Raw genomic sequence first — 12,969 nt, forward strand, 5'->3', positions numbered from 1 at the left:
TATATATATATATATATATATATTCCCCCTGGTGTTGGGATTTCTACCTTCCTCATATTTTAATCTGTTTCTTCCGGGTGTATGTTTAAACTCTTGTTTTTAAGAACCTTTATGTTTTCGACCACTCCTTCATAGAAAGGTTCTGCAAACCCAGATTGCTGGCTTGCAGCGGAACACCTGCTGGATTTGATGTGGATTTAAACAAAAAACAGCTCTCTCCGACTCCAGTCTCCGCTGCTAGGGCGAGAGCTGTGAAGCTGCCCCGCCCGGAGTGCAGATGGTCGAACAACGAAATCTAAATACCCCAGGACTTGTTACTTGCCTACACCGGAGTTTTGGCGCCCGGAGAGCTGGAAAGGGGCGGATCTTCGGCTGGAGTTTGTGCCCAAGGCGAGCCCGAAGCTTGGCCCAGCTGCTAGACAAGCATTCCACCGACCAGGCTAGCACCCTCCCCCACTGAGATTCTGTCGCTCCTCCCGGCGCCCTCCATCCCTGGCTCAGGCACGTGGAAAGATTACACTTCGGGGAAAAAACTGACCAGGCCCTCGAGTGCCCAGGAGCACAGAACGTGGGCCCGCACGCGGTCACACCGGGCCAGATGACGCCCCTTCTAAGTGAGGATGGAGCAAAGACTCGAGGATCCGCGGGTCTCTACTTTGGCAGCAGCTTCGGTAACTGGTTCAGGAGGTCTGAGAAAGAACGACTTGTGAACACAATGGAAATGACAGGCGCTCCAGCTAGGCTCGGGCAAGGAGACGCTGCGCGAGGCTGGACGCAGCCCTTTCTCCTCGAGGTCATTCTCGCCCTCTCTCAGCGAGCACGCGAGCTTGACTTTGATCTCAAACGCCGAGAGAAAGCAACGCGAAATCATTGGGCCCCAGATTCTCTCAGAGCGCTCTCCCCTTGTTTAGCAGCTGTTAGAGAAGGGAGTCAGGAGAGGTTCTTTCTCCTCGTTTCTACCAGGCAGTCAGTAATAGTAAATATCTGCCTTCTTCCCAGATGCCTTGAAGATTCTAAGCGGAATGGGGGGGAATAGCAGGGAGGAAATGTCATAGGTTTGAGGCCCCCAAAAGCGAGGGCTCATCAGGCAGTGCTTTCCTGCCACCTCGCATTTGGGAATCTTAGCTTGCTTCGTTGTGCACGCCTCTCATGCGCACAGCGATTCTTGTCACTCATAAGCTGCGGACCCTTCCACACGTCCTCTGGCCAAGGTCACGTGATCCCATCCCCCACCAGCAGTCAGTCCTGCTGTCTCTGGCCTTTTCTCCGCCCCCTTCCAAGAAGTTTCCATTCGTTTTATTTTTCCCTCAGCCCGGGGTCCTCGGTGATAGACTCCAGCGTAGATTTTTAATTGCCTCAATCAGCAGTCTTTCTCCCCAGCCGTCAGTCAAAACCTAGACTGCTGGTCCCGCGACCCCGCGCTCAGCTGCACAGGAATGGTGCGCCTCCGGGGACGGCGCGGTTCAGTAAGCAGGCACTAGGCTCTGCTTATGAACTGAAATGAGCCCTTCAGCGCCATAGATGCCCTTCCCCCACTGTCTCCTAAGCTTGGGAACAGCGTCTGATTCTGGCCCAGCAACCAGGGCTCTGGAGGTCGCAGCGACCTTAGCACCCGCATTGAAGAAGGCTGCGCATTCGCGCTTCCTTCCCGGCAGCAGTGGCCAGACCTCAAAAAATAAGCCAAGCGATGCATATATAAAACTCGCCTTGCCACCTTTCCCGTCTTGCCAAGGTCTGGTGTGGCCCTCGCTGTGGCCTGCAAGCAGCCGTCCACGTTAGCACCTTGGACAGCGCGCCCGGGCAGGCCAGGGTTGGCTGCATAATCTCGCTTTGCGCTCTGCAGGTGCCAGCCTGCACGCCTCCCACCCACTCACTGACTCCAGCTCCCAAGTACTTGTCTACCTCGCACTCACGATTCAGCTCCGTCCTTTTTTTTTTTTTTTTCCCCCTCCGACGCCCCCTCACCCATCCATACTGGGCTCCCTCTCCCTCTCGGTTGCTCGGAGCTCTCCCGGCTGCTAGGACCCCTCGGTGTCCTTGCCTATTTAACCCCTCACTTCCACGGCTTCCAGAGCATTGCCACGTCTCTAAGCCCTAACTCCACCACACACATGCGCGCACGCACACGCTGACACGCACGTTTCCTGTCCCTGTGTGACACCCACCCTCCTCTGCTGAGCGACAGCGCTGGGTACCCTCCTCCCGCCACACTCACGCACGCGCGCTCAGGGCTGAGCCGAGGGCAGCTCGTTGGCAGTTCGCACTCGGAGGTGAACTGCTGCTCCATTCGCGCAGCGCCGATGGCATCTCCCGGCTCTGGCTTTTGGTCCTTTGGGACCGAAGAGGGCTCTGGGGATCCCGAGAACCCGGGCACAGGTAGGAGAACCGGGATGTGCAGCAGGCGAGCTTTGTGCCAGGACTCAGGTTTGCAGGGCTAGGGAGAACACGAATGGGGTTTTTCCACCTGCAGCTGAAAACTTCTCTGGACGCTTAGCCCTGTTGTTGGGGCTGATCCTTGACGACCCAAGAGACCGAGACCCTCTCGCCTCGACCCATGTTCCCGGGGTAGACACCCAAAGAGACTCAAGCCCTATACCCCGAAGGCTATGAACTACCCCCCCCCCCCATTGACGACGGCATCTCCCCGACACCGAATTCCGTGAGCTTGGGATGTTGTCACCATCTTGGTGTCTAGACCCTAGGAAAGGATGTAGTGGCGGTGGGGAAAAGGAAATGTGGGGAAGGGGAGAGACTTCATTATCTGAGAGTTTCCAAGGAAGTGGATTGCCTCGGTGCAGATGAAAACTCGCTTGAGCGAGGCAGGGAGAGGAGTTTGCCTGAACCTTTGGTACCTGGAAGGCAAATCCAAAAGACCCCATGTGAGTTTTTCCTTAGGACACAAATTACCATACTGAGGGTTCCCGCGCTCAACCTGCTCCTGCCCGCCGCGCCGAGCCTCGGGCAGTCACTCAGGAGGGAGGTCGCCCCTTACCGAACCCGGGGTTTATTGACGTTGTTCAAACGGAACAAAATTTCACAAGTCCGTGTGCTGTTCTCTTTCTGCCTCGCTGTCTGCTTGCCTTTCTCTCCCACTCCAGCAAGAGCCTGGTGCCAGGTAGCCCAGAAGTTCACAGGCGGCATCGGAAACAAGCTTTGCGGTGAGTGCCCTGGTTCCAGGAGAGGGGGGCGGGCTAGGCCCGGCGCTGCGCGGCCTGCAGGGCAAAGCTGCTTTCTCACCTCCTGCGTCTTCATCAGTGAAATTGGGGTTTCTTTGTCAGGGGCGGGAGGGGCTGGGGAGCTATGCGGAGCAGGAGACTCACCGAAGCCATCGCTCTGTGTCCTTGCCCAGCCCTGCTCTATGGAGACGCTGAGAAGCCGGCGGAGAGCGGTGGGAGCGAGCCCACGCGGGCATCCGCCCGGAAGGCAGTCTGCGCCTGCAACCAGAAGCCCTGCGGCTGCCCCAAGACAGATATCAACTACGCGTTTCTACAAGCAACAGGTAAAAGCTCCTGGCGAAGCCAGGGGGCGCGGCGCTGCCCCTCGCGCTGCCCCGCCCACCGCTGTCCGGGAGGGACAGGTGGCAGAGGAGCCCAGGTTGCGCTCGGAGGCGGGCTCTGCTTGAATCTTAGGTTGAAAGCGATATAAGCCAGGCATCCCTAACTTTCCCATTCCCCAACCCTGGCCTCTGCGCGGCGCTAAGCGCAGCGCTGGGTGAAGGCTCTGGGGCTGCTGTGCTCTCCCCTGAAAGCAGCCCAAGAGGCTACGGGTGAAAAAGGTGCTGGCGCGCGCCGGAGCTCGACGTCGGCTTCCCAGTGCAGCTGTAGTCTCGTGTAGGACTCGGTTTCCCGGTACAATACCAGTGAATTCAGTGTTGCTGACACGTTCTAAGTCTTTAGAAAGCGAGAATAATTGGTAGTACCAATTTCAGAGGAGAACGATTCCATTCGTGTGAGCTCTGCGCGTGAAGCTTTGCGCCAGTGCGCTTTACACCTTCCCTCATTCAAACACGCGCGCGTGCACAGACACTGCCTTTGGAAACAGTGAGTCTTCTTATCGGTCAAGAGATCTTTACCTTGCATGCTCCACTTTGGTTGGCTCGAAGACATTCTTCAAACATTTCTGACGTGAAATGTTCCCATAAACGTTTCGAGATGGTTTACTGGGAAACATTTAGGACTGTGAAATAGATGAGTGCAAGAACTCTTAGGAAAATTGAAACAAACAGTAAGTTATTAATTGAAATGCAAGAATTAATTTGGGGAGATCATATTTTTCCCAATTTATACCCTCCGTCCTTGAAAAATGCCTCCCCTTAAAGAAAATGCTCTGCATTTCCAAAGCATCTTTACACATAAAATCTCTCAGTTCAAAGAGAAATGGCCAAACCAAGATCATGCCTGAATTATTTCCACAGCAAAATTAAAATGTGATGTTTTAATTCATTAGACCTGCTGCCAGCATGTGATGGAGAAAGGCCTACTTTGGCGTTCCTGCAAGATATTATGGATATTTTGCTTCAGTATGTGGTGAAAAGTTTCGATCGGTCAACGAAAGTGATTGATTTCCATTACCCTAATGAGCTTCTTCAAGAGTATAATTGGGAACTAGCAGACCAACCACAAAATTTGGAGGAAATTTTGATGCATTGCCGAACAACTTTAAAATATGCAATTAAAACAGGTATTCTAATCAAAACTAAAATTCTTTTTTCTTTTACAATTTTCTTTTTTCTATAAAAATGTTTTGTGTTTTATGGAGTTACTGATATTTTCGAAATGGCAAAGTTATTTTCAGGCATTAAAAAAAGTCATTTAGAATGACTGAAAACAAAAACATCCTCTACTACTCGTGTGAATGCTTCTGAATTTCATAGTTTTGGTATCTGTAGTTTAAAGTATAGATGGTCAGAGTTCACACTGTTCCTATTTGGCTATGGAGTTTAACCACTGGTGTAGAAGCAACCATTTGTCAGCAGAGGCCAGTAGAAGCGACCTAAAATGAAGAAAGGAAAGGATATGGAAATGGAAGCTCAAAAAGCAGGATCCAAACAAAAGCCCAAATACCGGTGTTCCTGCTGGTAATTTCCTTGGCATACAAATGGTCAGAAACTGGATTAACCATCTTGTGTGATCACTGAGCAACAGGAATAATATTTTGACATTTTCTCAAATAGCCGAGCTTCAAATTTTAATTCTTTGTTGCCTCCTATTTTTAAAGAAATGTACACAAAAGAAAATGTAAGATGCACATAGACTAGTTTAGCAATTCAGCCATGTTACCATGTATGTTCTTCACAGCCTCTGTGCAGGTAAAATAAAGCAAACAAGATAAACGGATTTCCTCAGGGACAAATTGTTTAAAACGTATTTTATCAACTGAATATTGGGGTTTTTCTTGTTTGTTTGTTTTTACAATATTCTTTACATTCTATCTATTTTGTAGCCACTAGTGTAACATCTGTCTGGGCACATTCTATGCTTTCATTTTGTCAAAACAAAGCCAGCTATTCATGTCTGCCCAGGTCATGATTATCCCCTCATCTTCTGCACTGTCTCTAATAATCCTGATACATGCTGGCATGGTGATTCATAAAGCAATAAAAATAAATATAAATGAATATCTGGAGGGAAAAAAAAATTTAGAATTTACATTAAATTGCAGCCTTAAAAAGATCCGCTGGCAAATAAAAATGTAAAAAAGTCCATGGACTTTAATTACCATGGTAACTTGATCTGTTTATATTGCAAAAATTGGCTCGATGAATCAATAGCCTTCTAATAATAATTTTTTAAAAAATTAAGGATGCTTACTGTGAGACTTTGAGCTGTTTTGCACCTTCTTTATGCCAACAGTGGAAAAGGGTATGAATTGAAGCCTTGGGAAATCTGTGTACTAGTTCTCAGCATCCTCTTTTGTGAGACTGTATAGATTTAGAACTAAACATATAGGGGAAGGAATTTAACTAGGTGATTTCTATCAAATTCAGTCTATGGAGTGTGATTTTTGACAGCTCATTAGATATCCTTAATTAATGTTTGAGGTAACCAACATGATGCATATACCAGGCATGAAAAATGCCCCCCCCAACTTTCCATGTTTTTATAGGTACAAACCTGAAAACTGCTCTTAAATCATTTTTTAAATTTCCTTAATCTAATATTTAAATGTTAATAGTAAATTGTGACCTATTACTTTTGTTGCTACCAAACCAAACAGAATCCATAGAAATGTTTTACGTATCCAGTTTAAAAAGCTGATGGTGTTTGAAATGCAATTTAAGAAGATAAGATGGGAACTGCAAGTCTAGGAAAGGAATAGTTCTGTCCATCAGTGTTTCATTTAGTGTCAGGAAAAGAAGGATCAATTCAATACTTAGATTTTGCCATAATGCTTGTAAAACTAAGTGTTAGTCAAATGGAATTCTAGGGCCTTTTATTTAAAGTTCACATGAAAAATATAATCAAGTGGGGTTTTCTAAGCAAAGTATGTCAATGTGAATTCAGTGTCTCAGTATTATCCATACACTATTTAATCTTCTGGCCTTTCCTGCCCCACAATGGCATTTCAGAAAATTAACAGCAATCCCCTTCTCTTTTCAACTGGCATTTATAGATTTTTATGCCGTAACTGTTGCATCTGACAACCAGGATTATTTGGAGTCTGTCAAAGTAGTTAACATTCCAGCTACCATCAGGCATTTTAATGCTTCAGGAGAGATTCTTTTATAAGAAATATGTTATCACTAGATTTCTACTGAGAGTCCTTAACCTGATTTCCACTTGGGTTTGAAACTTAGAAGGCAGTGAGTGGCCGGTGGTAAGGAAATGTTTTAAAATGAAGTTTTCGTGTATTGTTAAAATTACTTCTAGAAGAAATGTTGAAACTGAAAACTGTAGAGAGGATAGAATTCTGGAATAGTTAACATTTGCAGGGGTCATCAGATTTGGTAGTGGGAAAGAGGGGATAGTGTTTTCTTGAATCTTTTAACCAAATCATCAGACAAAGGGAATTGTCAATGAATGAGGATGTTCTTGCGTCTGCGTTGCCATAACAAAAAGAGTAGTTGGGACCGAACTTTTGCTCATTTCCCCAACTAATTGTGGACCCCAGGGTCAGAGCTGCCTGTGACCGGTTATTTCAGCATCCTTCCTGGCTCGTTTGCTAAACTGTGGGAGTGTTCCAGAGGCGGAGCAGTTGAGAGCATTCCAATCCAACATCTGACTCTAGGTCTTGCTGGCTGGGGCAGGTGTGCATGGTGACCGATTCCTGGGCACTGCGTGCCTGTGCTCTTAGCGGAAGGGCCCAGAGGGTGGCAGCAGGAGAGAGCTGAGGGCTACCAGGACGCTCGGTTGCACAGACTCTGAGGCGAGTCTCTCACCGCCCTTTCTCTCAATGAGCCCTGGCTGGATTCGCTGGGCAGCCCTATGAGGCAGCACCTGTAAGGGTCACAGAAAGCGAGCAAATGTAATTAAAGGAATATTTCTGCAGAAATTACAAGGGCATGTTGTTCTGACCGGTCAAACGATCTCCATGTTTGCAAATCATCATCAGTGAATAAAAATTTTGAGACTAGAAAGATCTAGGTGAAATGGCAGAACATGGTCATAAAAGTACAGAATAAGGGCAAGCAAGCAATGGGAGCATCAACCGTTTTCACAGTGTACCAGAGGTAGTCATGGGGTGGATTGGCCTTCTGATATTCTGGGGTCACAACATATACCTTGCAAGGAACCTCTCAATTTTAAGCAGAGTTTTTCGTACCAAAGTTTCCATAGAGTCAAATAGTGTGTGGCAATAAACACAAGATTCATCTAGAAAATCATATGGTTGAAAGAGTAGATTAACAGATAGGTTTGCTAATCCTTGTTAATTTCTTCTCTTTAAGAAAGGGTTTAGGGAAAGAGAAATGAGGGGACATGGAGAGAGAAAGTGGCTATGATTTCAGCTGTGAGCTGTAATGAAATGGGGAGTCAATGAGGCAGAGAGGAGTGGGGGGCTGTTCCAGATGGCAGCAGCAGCAGAAGCCAAGGAGGCTTTTTCAGTTTTCAAGGATGGGTAAACTGACAGGGGTCAGCATCACAGGGCCTGGAAAAGAACAAAAAGATAGAAGGGCACTGTGCAAGGCCATAGAGAGGTAAGACAATGCCAGAGATTGGACAAGAGACGCATGAATCCCAAGCCCTTTAAAATGTGCACGTTCCCAGCTCCTATCTCTCCTTGGCATCTAATTCTCCAGCCACATGCCTAAGGCTGATAAGACAGCACTCCAGTCTGGGAGATAACTGTGTGTTGACTTTTGTCCCTGCCTTCCTTTATCTTGTTTTCCCATGCTGACTACTGAGACTATCATATCCCTGGGCTTAAGACAGGTGTCCAGAAGGTGGCAGATACCCTTTTTCTTTTTTTTTCAAAAAATCAGATTCTGTTTCCGTAATTGTTAATCTTCCAAAGTTTTTGCTGCTAAGCAAATCACCAAATTGTAGATAGACTTTTATGGGACAAAATGGGGAAACAGAACTCTAATGACATATTCATAATTACATTTTAAATAATAGCCTTAAGAGTATTAAGATATCAATCCCCTTGAGAGAGTTTTAGCAAAATCTAGAAGTTAATTAGATAAGCCCTGCTAATGGACTGACCAGTCTGGTGAATATATCTTCATGTATCATGTTGACAAGACAATGATGTTGCCTGTATTCAGCTTTATTTTAAATCACAGCTAGGAGGGAGCTCTCTTGTTTATAACCAAATATTCTGACAGAGAAGAATTGACAAGCATTAGCTTTGTCCATGCCATCTTTGGACAATCATCACCTTCTAAATCCACGGCAAATCACTCAGCAGAGTGTCCTATTTTCTCATTTTTGCCCCATCTTTTGTAATCATCAGCCATTTGTCACTGATATTATTATGAATGTTGGCAGGCCTCTCAGATGTCATGGTATGACTGATTATCAGAACAACTACCACAAAAAAGGATTTTTAGAAGCATCAGTGTAAACAAGAAGTGGCCTGTCTTTGCATTGCTTTGGATGGAATTAGCATTTTTAGTTTACAAGTGTAGTGAAAGAATGGTAGGAAATAAACTAATGTCCAGATTGCAAAGTATGTTTGTATTTTTTATTTTTTTTATAGGGTATGTTTAAGAAATACTAAAACCCAACGTTAGTAGTCTCTCGTTAGAGGGAAATGCTTTTGTGATGTGTCTGTGTGTCTCTGAATATGGATGTCCTGTTATGGGATGATCTGTCAGAGTTCTTTGGCTAGACAAATCAGGTATCGGAGAGGCATTTATTTTCATTGAATCAATTCAGAATGTGGTGTTCCATTTTTTTTCAGGGCATCCCAGATATTTCAACCAACTTTCCACTGGATTGGATATGGTTGGATTAGCAGCTGACTGGCTAACATCAACAGCAAATACTAACATGTAAGTAGCTAGATAGGTTTTTGGATAATGCAGAGTAATTATTAGTAAGATTCCATAGTTTTAACTCCCAAGTTAAAAATCTTTTTATTAAGTAGCTTTTACAGTAGTAATATGAGAAGTAGATTGTTCATTTTAGCTTAATAGAAAATAGTTTTGAAATATCTCTCATGTGATTAAATTTATACAAAAATTTTAAAATACAAAATATGTTTTTTATTGGCATTGGGGTTAATAATTGTGTATAATGTGAAATTCAAATGAGACCAAACATTGTGTTTTAAATGGTATTAATCTTTGTTATTCTTTATATATTCAGTATGAAAAATGATCATTATGCATTTGTCAGTAATTTAAGTGCTTGACTGTAGGGATGTAGGAAATCAAGCAAACCTTCTGGAAGACATTATTTTCTCTCTGCTGAATATTACAATTGTGGATATAGTGCTCTAAAGGGGTAATAGTTCTGTAGATATTGTAAATGATGAATTATTTCTTTGATTTACATATATAAAATGTGGCCATTACTACATTTCAGGTTCACCTATGAAATTGCTCCAGTATTTGTGCTTTTGGAATATGTCACACTAAAGAAAATGCGAGAGATCATTGGCTGGCCAGGGGGCTCTGGCGATGGGATATTTTCTCCTGGTATATGATATTTCAACCTTTCTTTGTGTTTTTCCTCTGATGTGCAATGTCTCATCATGTACCCAGGAAAGATGAAAGATCTGATCAATATTTCTGTTTAGGTTAAATAGGCTGATTTAATCAAAAGCATGAGTGTCATTAAGTGTGCATGGCCATTGGACGTGCCTCCACGCTAATGACCCCAGGCATTAACTTTAGTAATTTATGTTCATAAAGAGCATAATCGAAGATGATACTTACCCAGTATTTCTACTGTGATTCTATATGCAGGATGTATGAATCCTGTGGAAGAAATTAATAGATTCCGAATAAGGGAAAAATCACTCTCTGTTGCTCTTCCCAGAATGAGCAAAAGGAAAAAAGGTGTCATTTAATAAAGGCTGCTGTATTTGAGGATGCATAACAAGGCAGATCTGTTTAACAGAGTGCATGTACCCTCTACTCCTTTCACATAATAAGAGTAGCTGATGTATGCTAATTTCAAGGAGGGCAGAGAAAGCGTCAGGAGGTACTTTCTTAAAGCTCAAAAGAGGGCAATGATTTCTTCAAGAGGATTCTCATTCCTTCTCTTCTTTATCACACCATTTAATCTTTTCCTTCCTGCCTTTTATCCCAAACCATTGCATTCCAAGCTCCATTATTTAATCTTTTCCAGCCAGGAGGATCAACCAGAAGCAGAAAGTCCTGCCCTTGGATCCCAGGTCTGTGTGTGACCTTGGTTTAGCACAGAGAGGAAGTTAGGAAGGCAATGGGAAGAGCAAGCCACTGACCCCATGGCAAGAAAACCTAGTCTGTAGACCATCACCTGAGAAGTTGCAAGAGGAAGAGGCCGTCAGAAAGGGATGGGTGCTTCCCTAGGTTTCAAGACACTGAGAGTGACTCTGCTGGAGAGGCGAGAGCCTCACCTGCCATTATCCTAGATTTGTTGTTGATGTTTGTTGCCTACAAGTTGATCCTGACTCATGGCTGCCCCCTATCTGTCACAGTAAAACTGTGTTCCATGGAATTAGGAACTCTGGTGGTGCAGTGATTAAGGCATTTGGCTGCTAACCAAAAGGTCAGTGGTTCAAACTCAACAGCTGCTCCACAGGAGAATGATGAAGCAGTTACTATGAGTCAGAATTGATATGATGGCAATGCGTGGACCTTTCAGAAGGAAATTGCCAGGGCTTTCTTCAGAGACACTTCTGGATAGATTAGAACCACCAGCCTTTCTGCTAGTAGTCTAGCACTTAATCATTTGTGCCACTCAAACACCTATGCCAGTCTTAGTAAAGGCCAAGTCCTGATCTCTTTTCTGCAAATCTACAAAAGCCAAGAGAGGAGAATGAAAACCAAAACCCCTTGCTATCTAGTCGATTCTGACTCAGTGATCATAGGATAGAGTAGGACTGCCCCAGAAGGTTTCCTAGGCTGCAATCTTTACAGAAGCAGATTGTCACATCTTTCTCCTGTGGAGAAGCTGGTGGCTTCGAACTATCAACCTTTTGGTTAGCAGACAAGGACTTTAATGACTACACAATCAGGGCCCCAGGATAAGGACAGATGGGGAAAAAGGAAAAGGGGAAAAGAAGAAATGGTGAACAGGCAACGGTGGCCTCAAAGCCAGAGCTTAAATTGAGCAGGTCTGCTATTTTGTTTTATATTTTTCAAGATATGGCACAATATTTTTAGGGGCTGAAGGGAAATGTGTTAGTTAAATGGAAGGAAAAGTTAGTCTTTTTTTTTTTTTCCTTTTTTTGGAATCATTGAACACCAGTTGTGATGAATTTAAACTGACCTTTATTTTATAGTAGAAGAAAGGCCTGGCTATCTACTTCCAAAAAAATCAGCCACTGAAAACTCTATGGAGCCCAGTTCTACTCTGACACACATGGGTCAGCATGAGTGAGAACTGACTCAACAGCAACTGGTTTATTTGGTAGGGAATGTAGTATTTAGCTTTCCTTTGGAAAATCATTTCCTGTCAAGGTGGCTTTGTCATCATTACCTGGGACTGAGGCTTCTAAGGTGGTTTTCATAATGAATTAGGTAGAATTCAGAGATCAACACTATTGCTACTTTTATTCTCTTTTCCTCTTAAATAGTTGGTGGTGGGACCTGAATTGCCCCTAAGGAAATGGGGAGCAGCCTGGCCTCTCTTATGCTGGTTCCCAGGAGTAGGGAGAAAACCATTGCTCTGTGTTGACCCTGAAAACTTGACTAAGGGGGCTGACAGGGCTATGTACCTGACTCATCTGGTAACTCACATGCCCCAAAAAATATACCCAAAGAAAGTATCTTCTTTGGCAGTTCTGCTAGGCCAAGTATGGCTGTGGGGCTTGTCCCCATCTTCATCAATGATGAGGAATTATCCAGTAGAGAACACTCAGACTTAATATTGGGGTTCCTTCCCTGGAGCCTAGAGACCATAGGCCCTCACCCCAAGATGGGACTCAGATGTCATGCCACAGTGCAATTGCAAAGTGGACGAGGGCAGCAGAGCAGGTCATGGGCAACCTGTTTCTGCTCTGCCTTCTGTAAGGCATCACAGATGAGAGATGGCCTGTAGCATCCTTACTTGCTAATTAATGCTTTTTAAGGTAGCACCCAGCCTTGATTTTGGGCTAAGGGTCTTAAGATTTAAGGGACAAGGAGAAATCACACGTCTTATGTCCCTGAAGTCTAAAAGTCCCATCCCCTGGAACTAAATGTGAAAAGAGAAGTCTGTGACCAATTTGAATACGTAGCTTGGCTAGGCTTCCCTCATACTTCAATCTGTAACAACCAGAGGCTTCACACTTCTGAAAGTCTTTTGGGAATCCTGGAAGAAATCTGATTAAGTGATAGCACCTACACCTAAGAATCAGAGAGAATTGGAGCACTCCTCACTGAGCAGCAAGTCATGA

General features: G+C 44.7%; 1 protein-coding gene across 1 annotated transcript in view; it reads left to right on the forward strand.

Moving 5' to 3' along the window:
* Positions 1 to 2,300: 2,300 nt before the first annotated feature.
* Positions 2,301 to 12,969, forward strand: part of GAD2 (glutamate decarboxylase 2) — a 122,900-nt gene continuing 112,231 nt past the window's right edge. The window contains exons 1-6 of the mRNA XM_007936379.2: positions 2,301 to 2,376; positions 3,099 to 3,158; positions 3,350 to 3,499; positions 4,447 to 4,680; positions 9,343 to 9,433; positions 9,969 to 10,081. Coding sequence (XP_007934570.1) covers positions 2,301 to 2,376; positions 3,099 to 3,158; positions 3,350 to 3,499; positions 4,447 to 4,680; positions 9,343 to 9,433; positions 9,969 to 10,081 — 724 coding nt within the window. The remainder of the gene's footprint in view (positions 2,377 to 3,098; positions 3,159 to 3,349; positions 3,500 to 4,446; positions 4,681 to 9,342; positions 9,434 to 9,968; positions 10,082 to 12,969) is intronic.

Source organism: Orycteropus afer, unplaced genomic scaffold (assembly GCF_000298275.1).
Source record: "Orycteropus afer afer isolate SDZICR_OR568_19922 unplaced genomic scaffold, OryAfe1.0 scaffold00035, whole genome shotgun sequence".
NCBI classification, from domain to species: Eukaryota; Metazoa; Chordata; class Mammalia; order Tubulidentata; family Orycteropodidae; genus Orycteropus; species Orycteropus afer.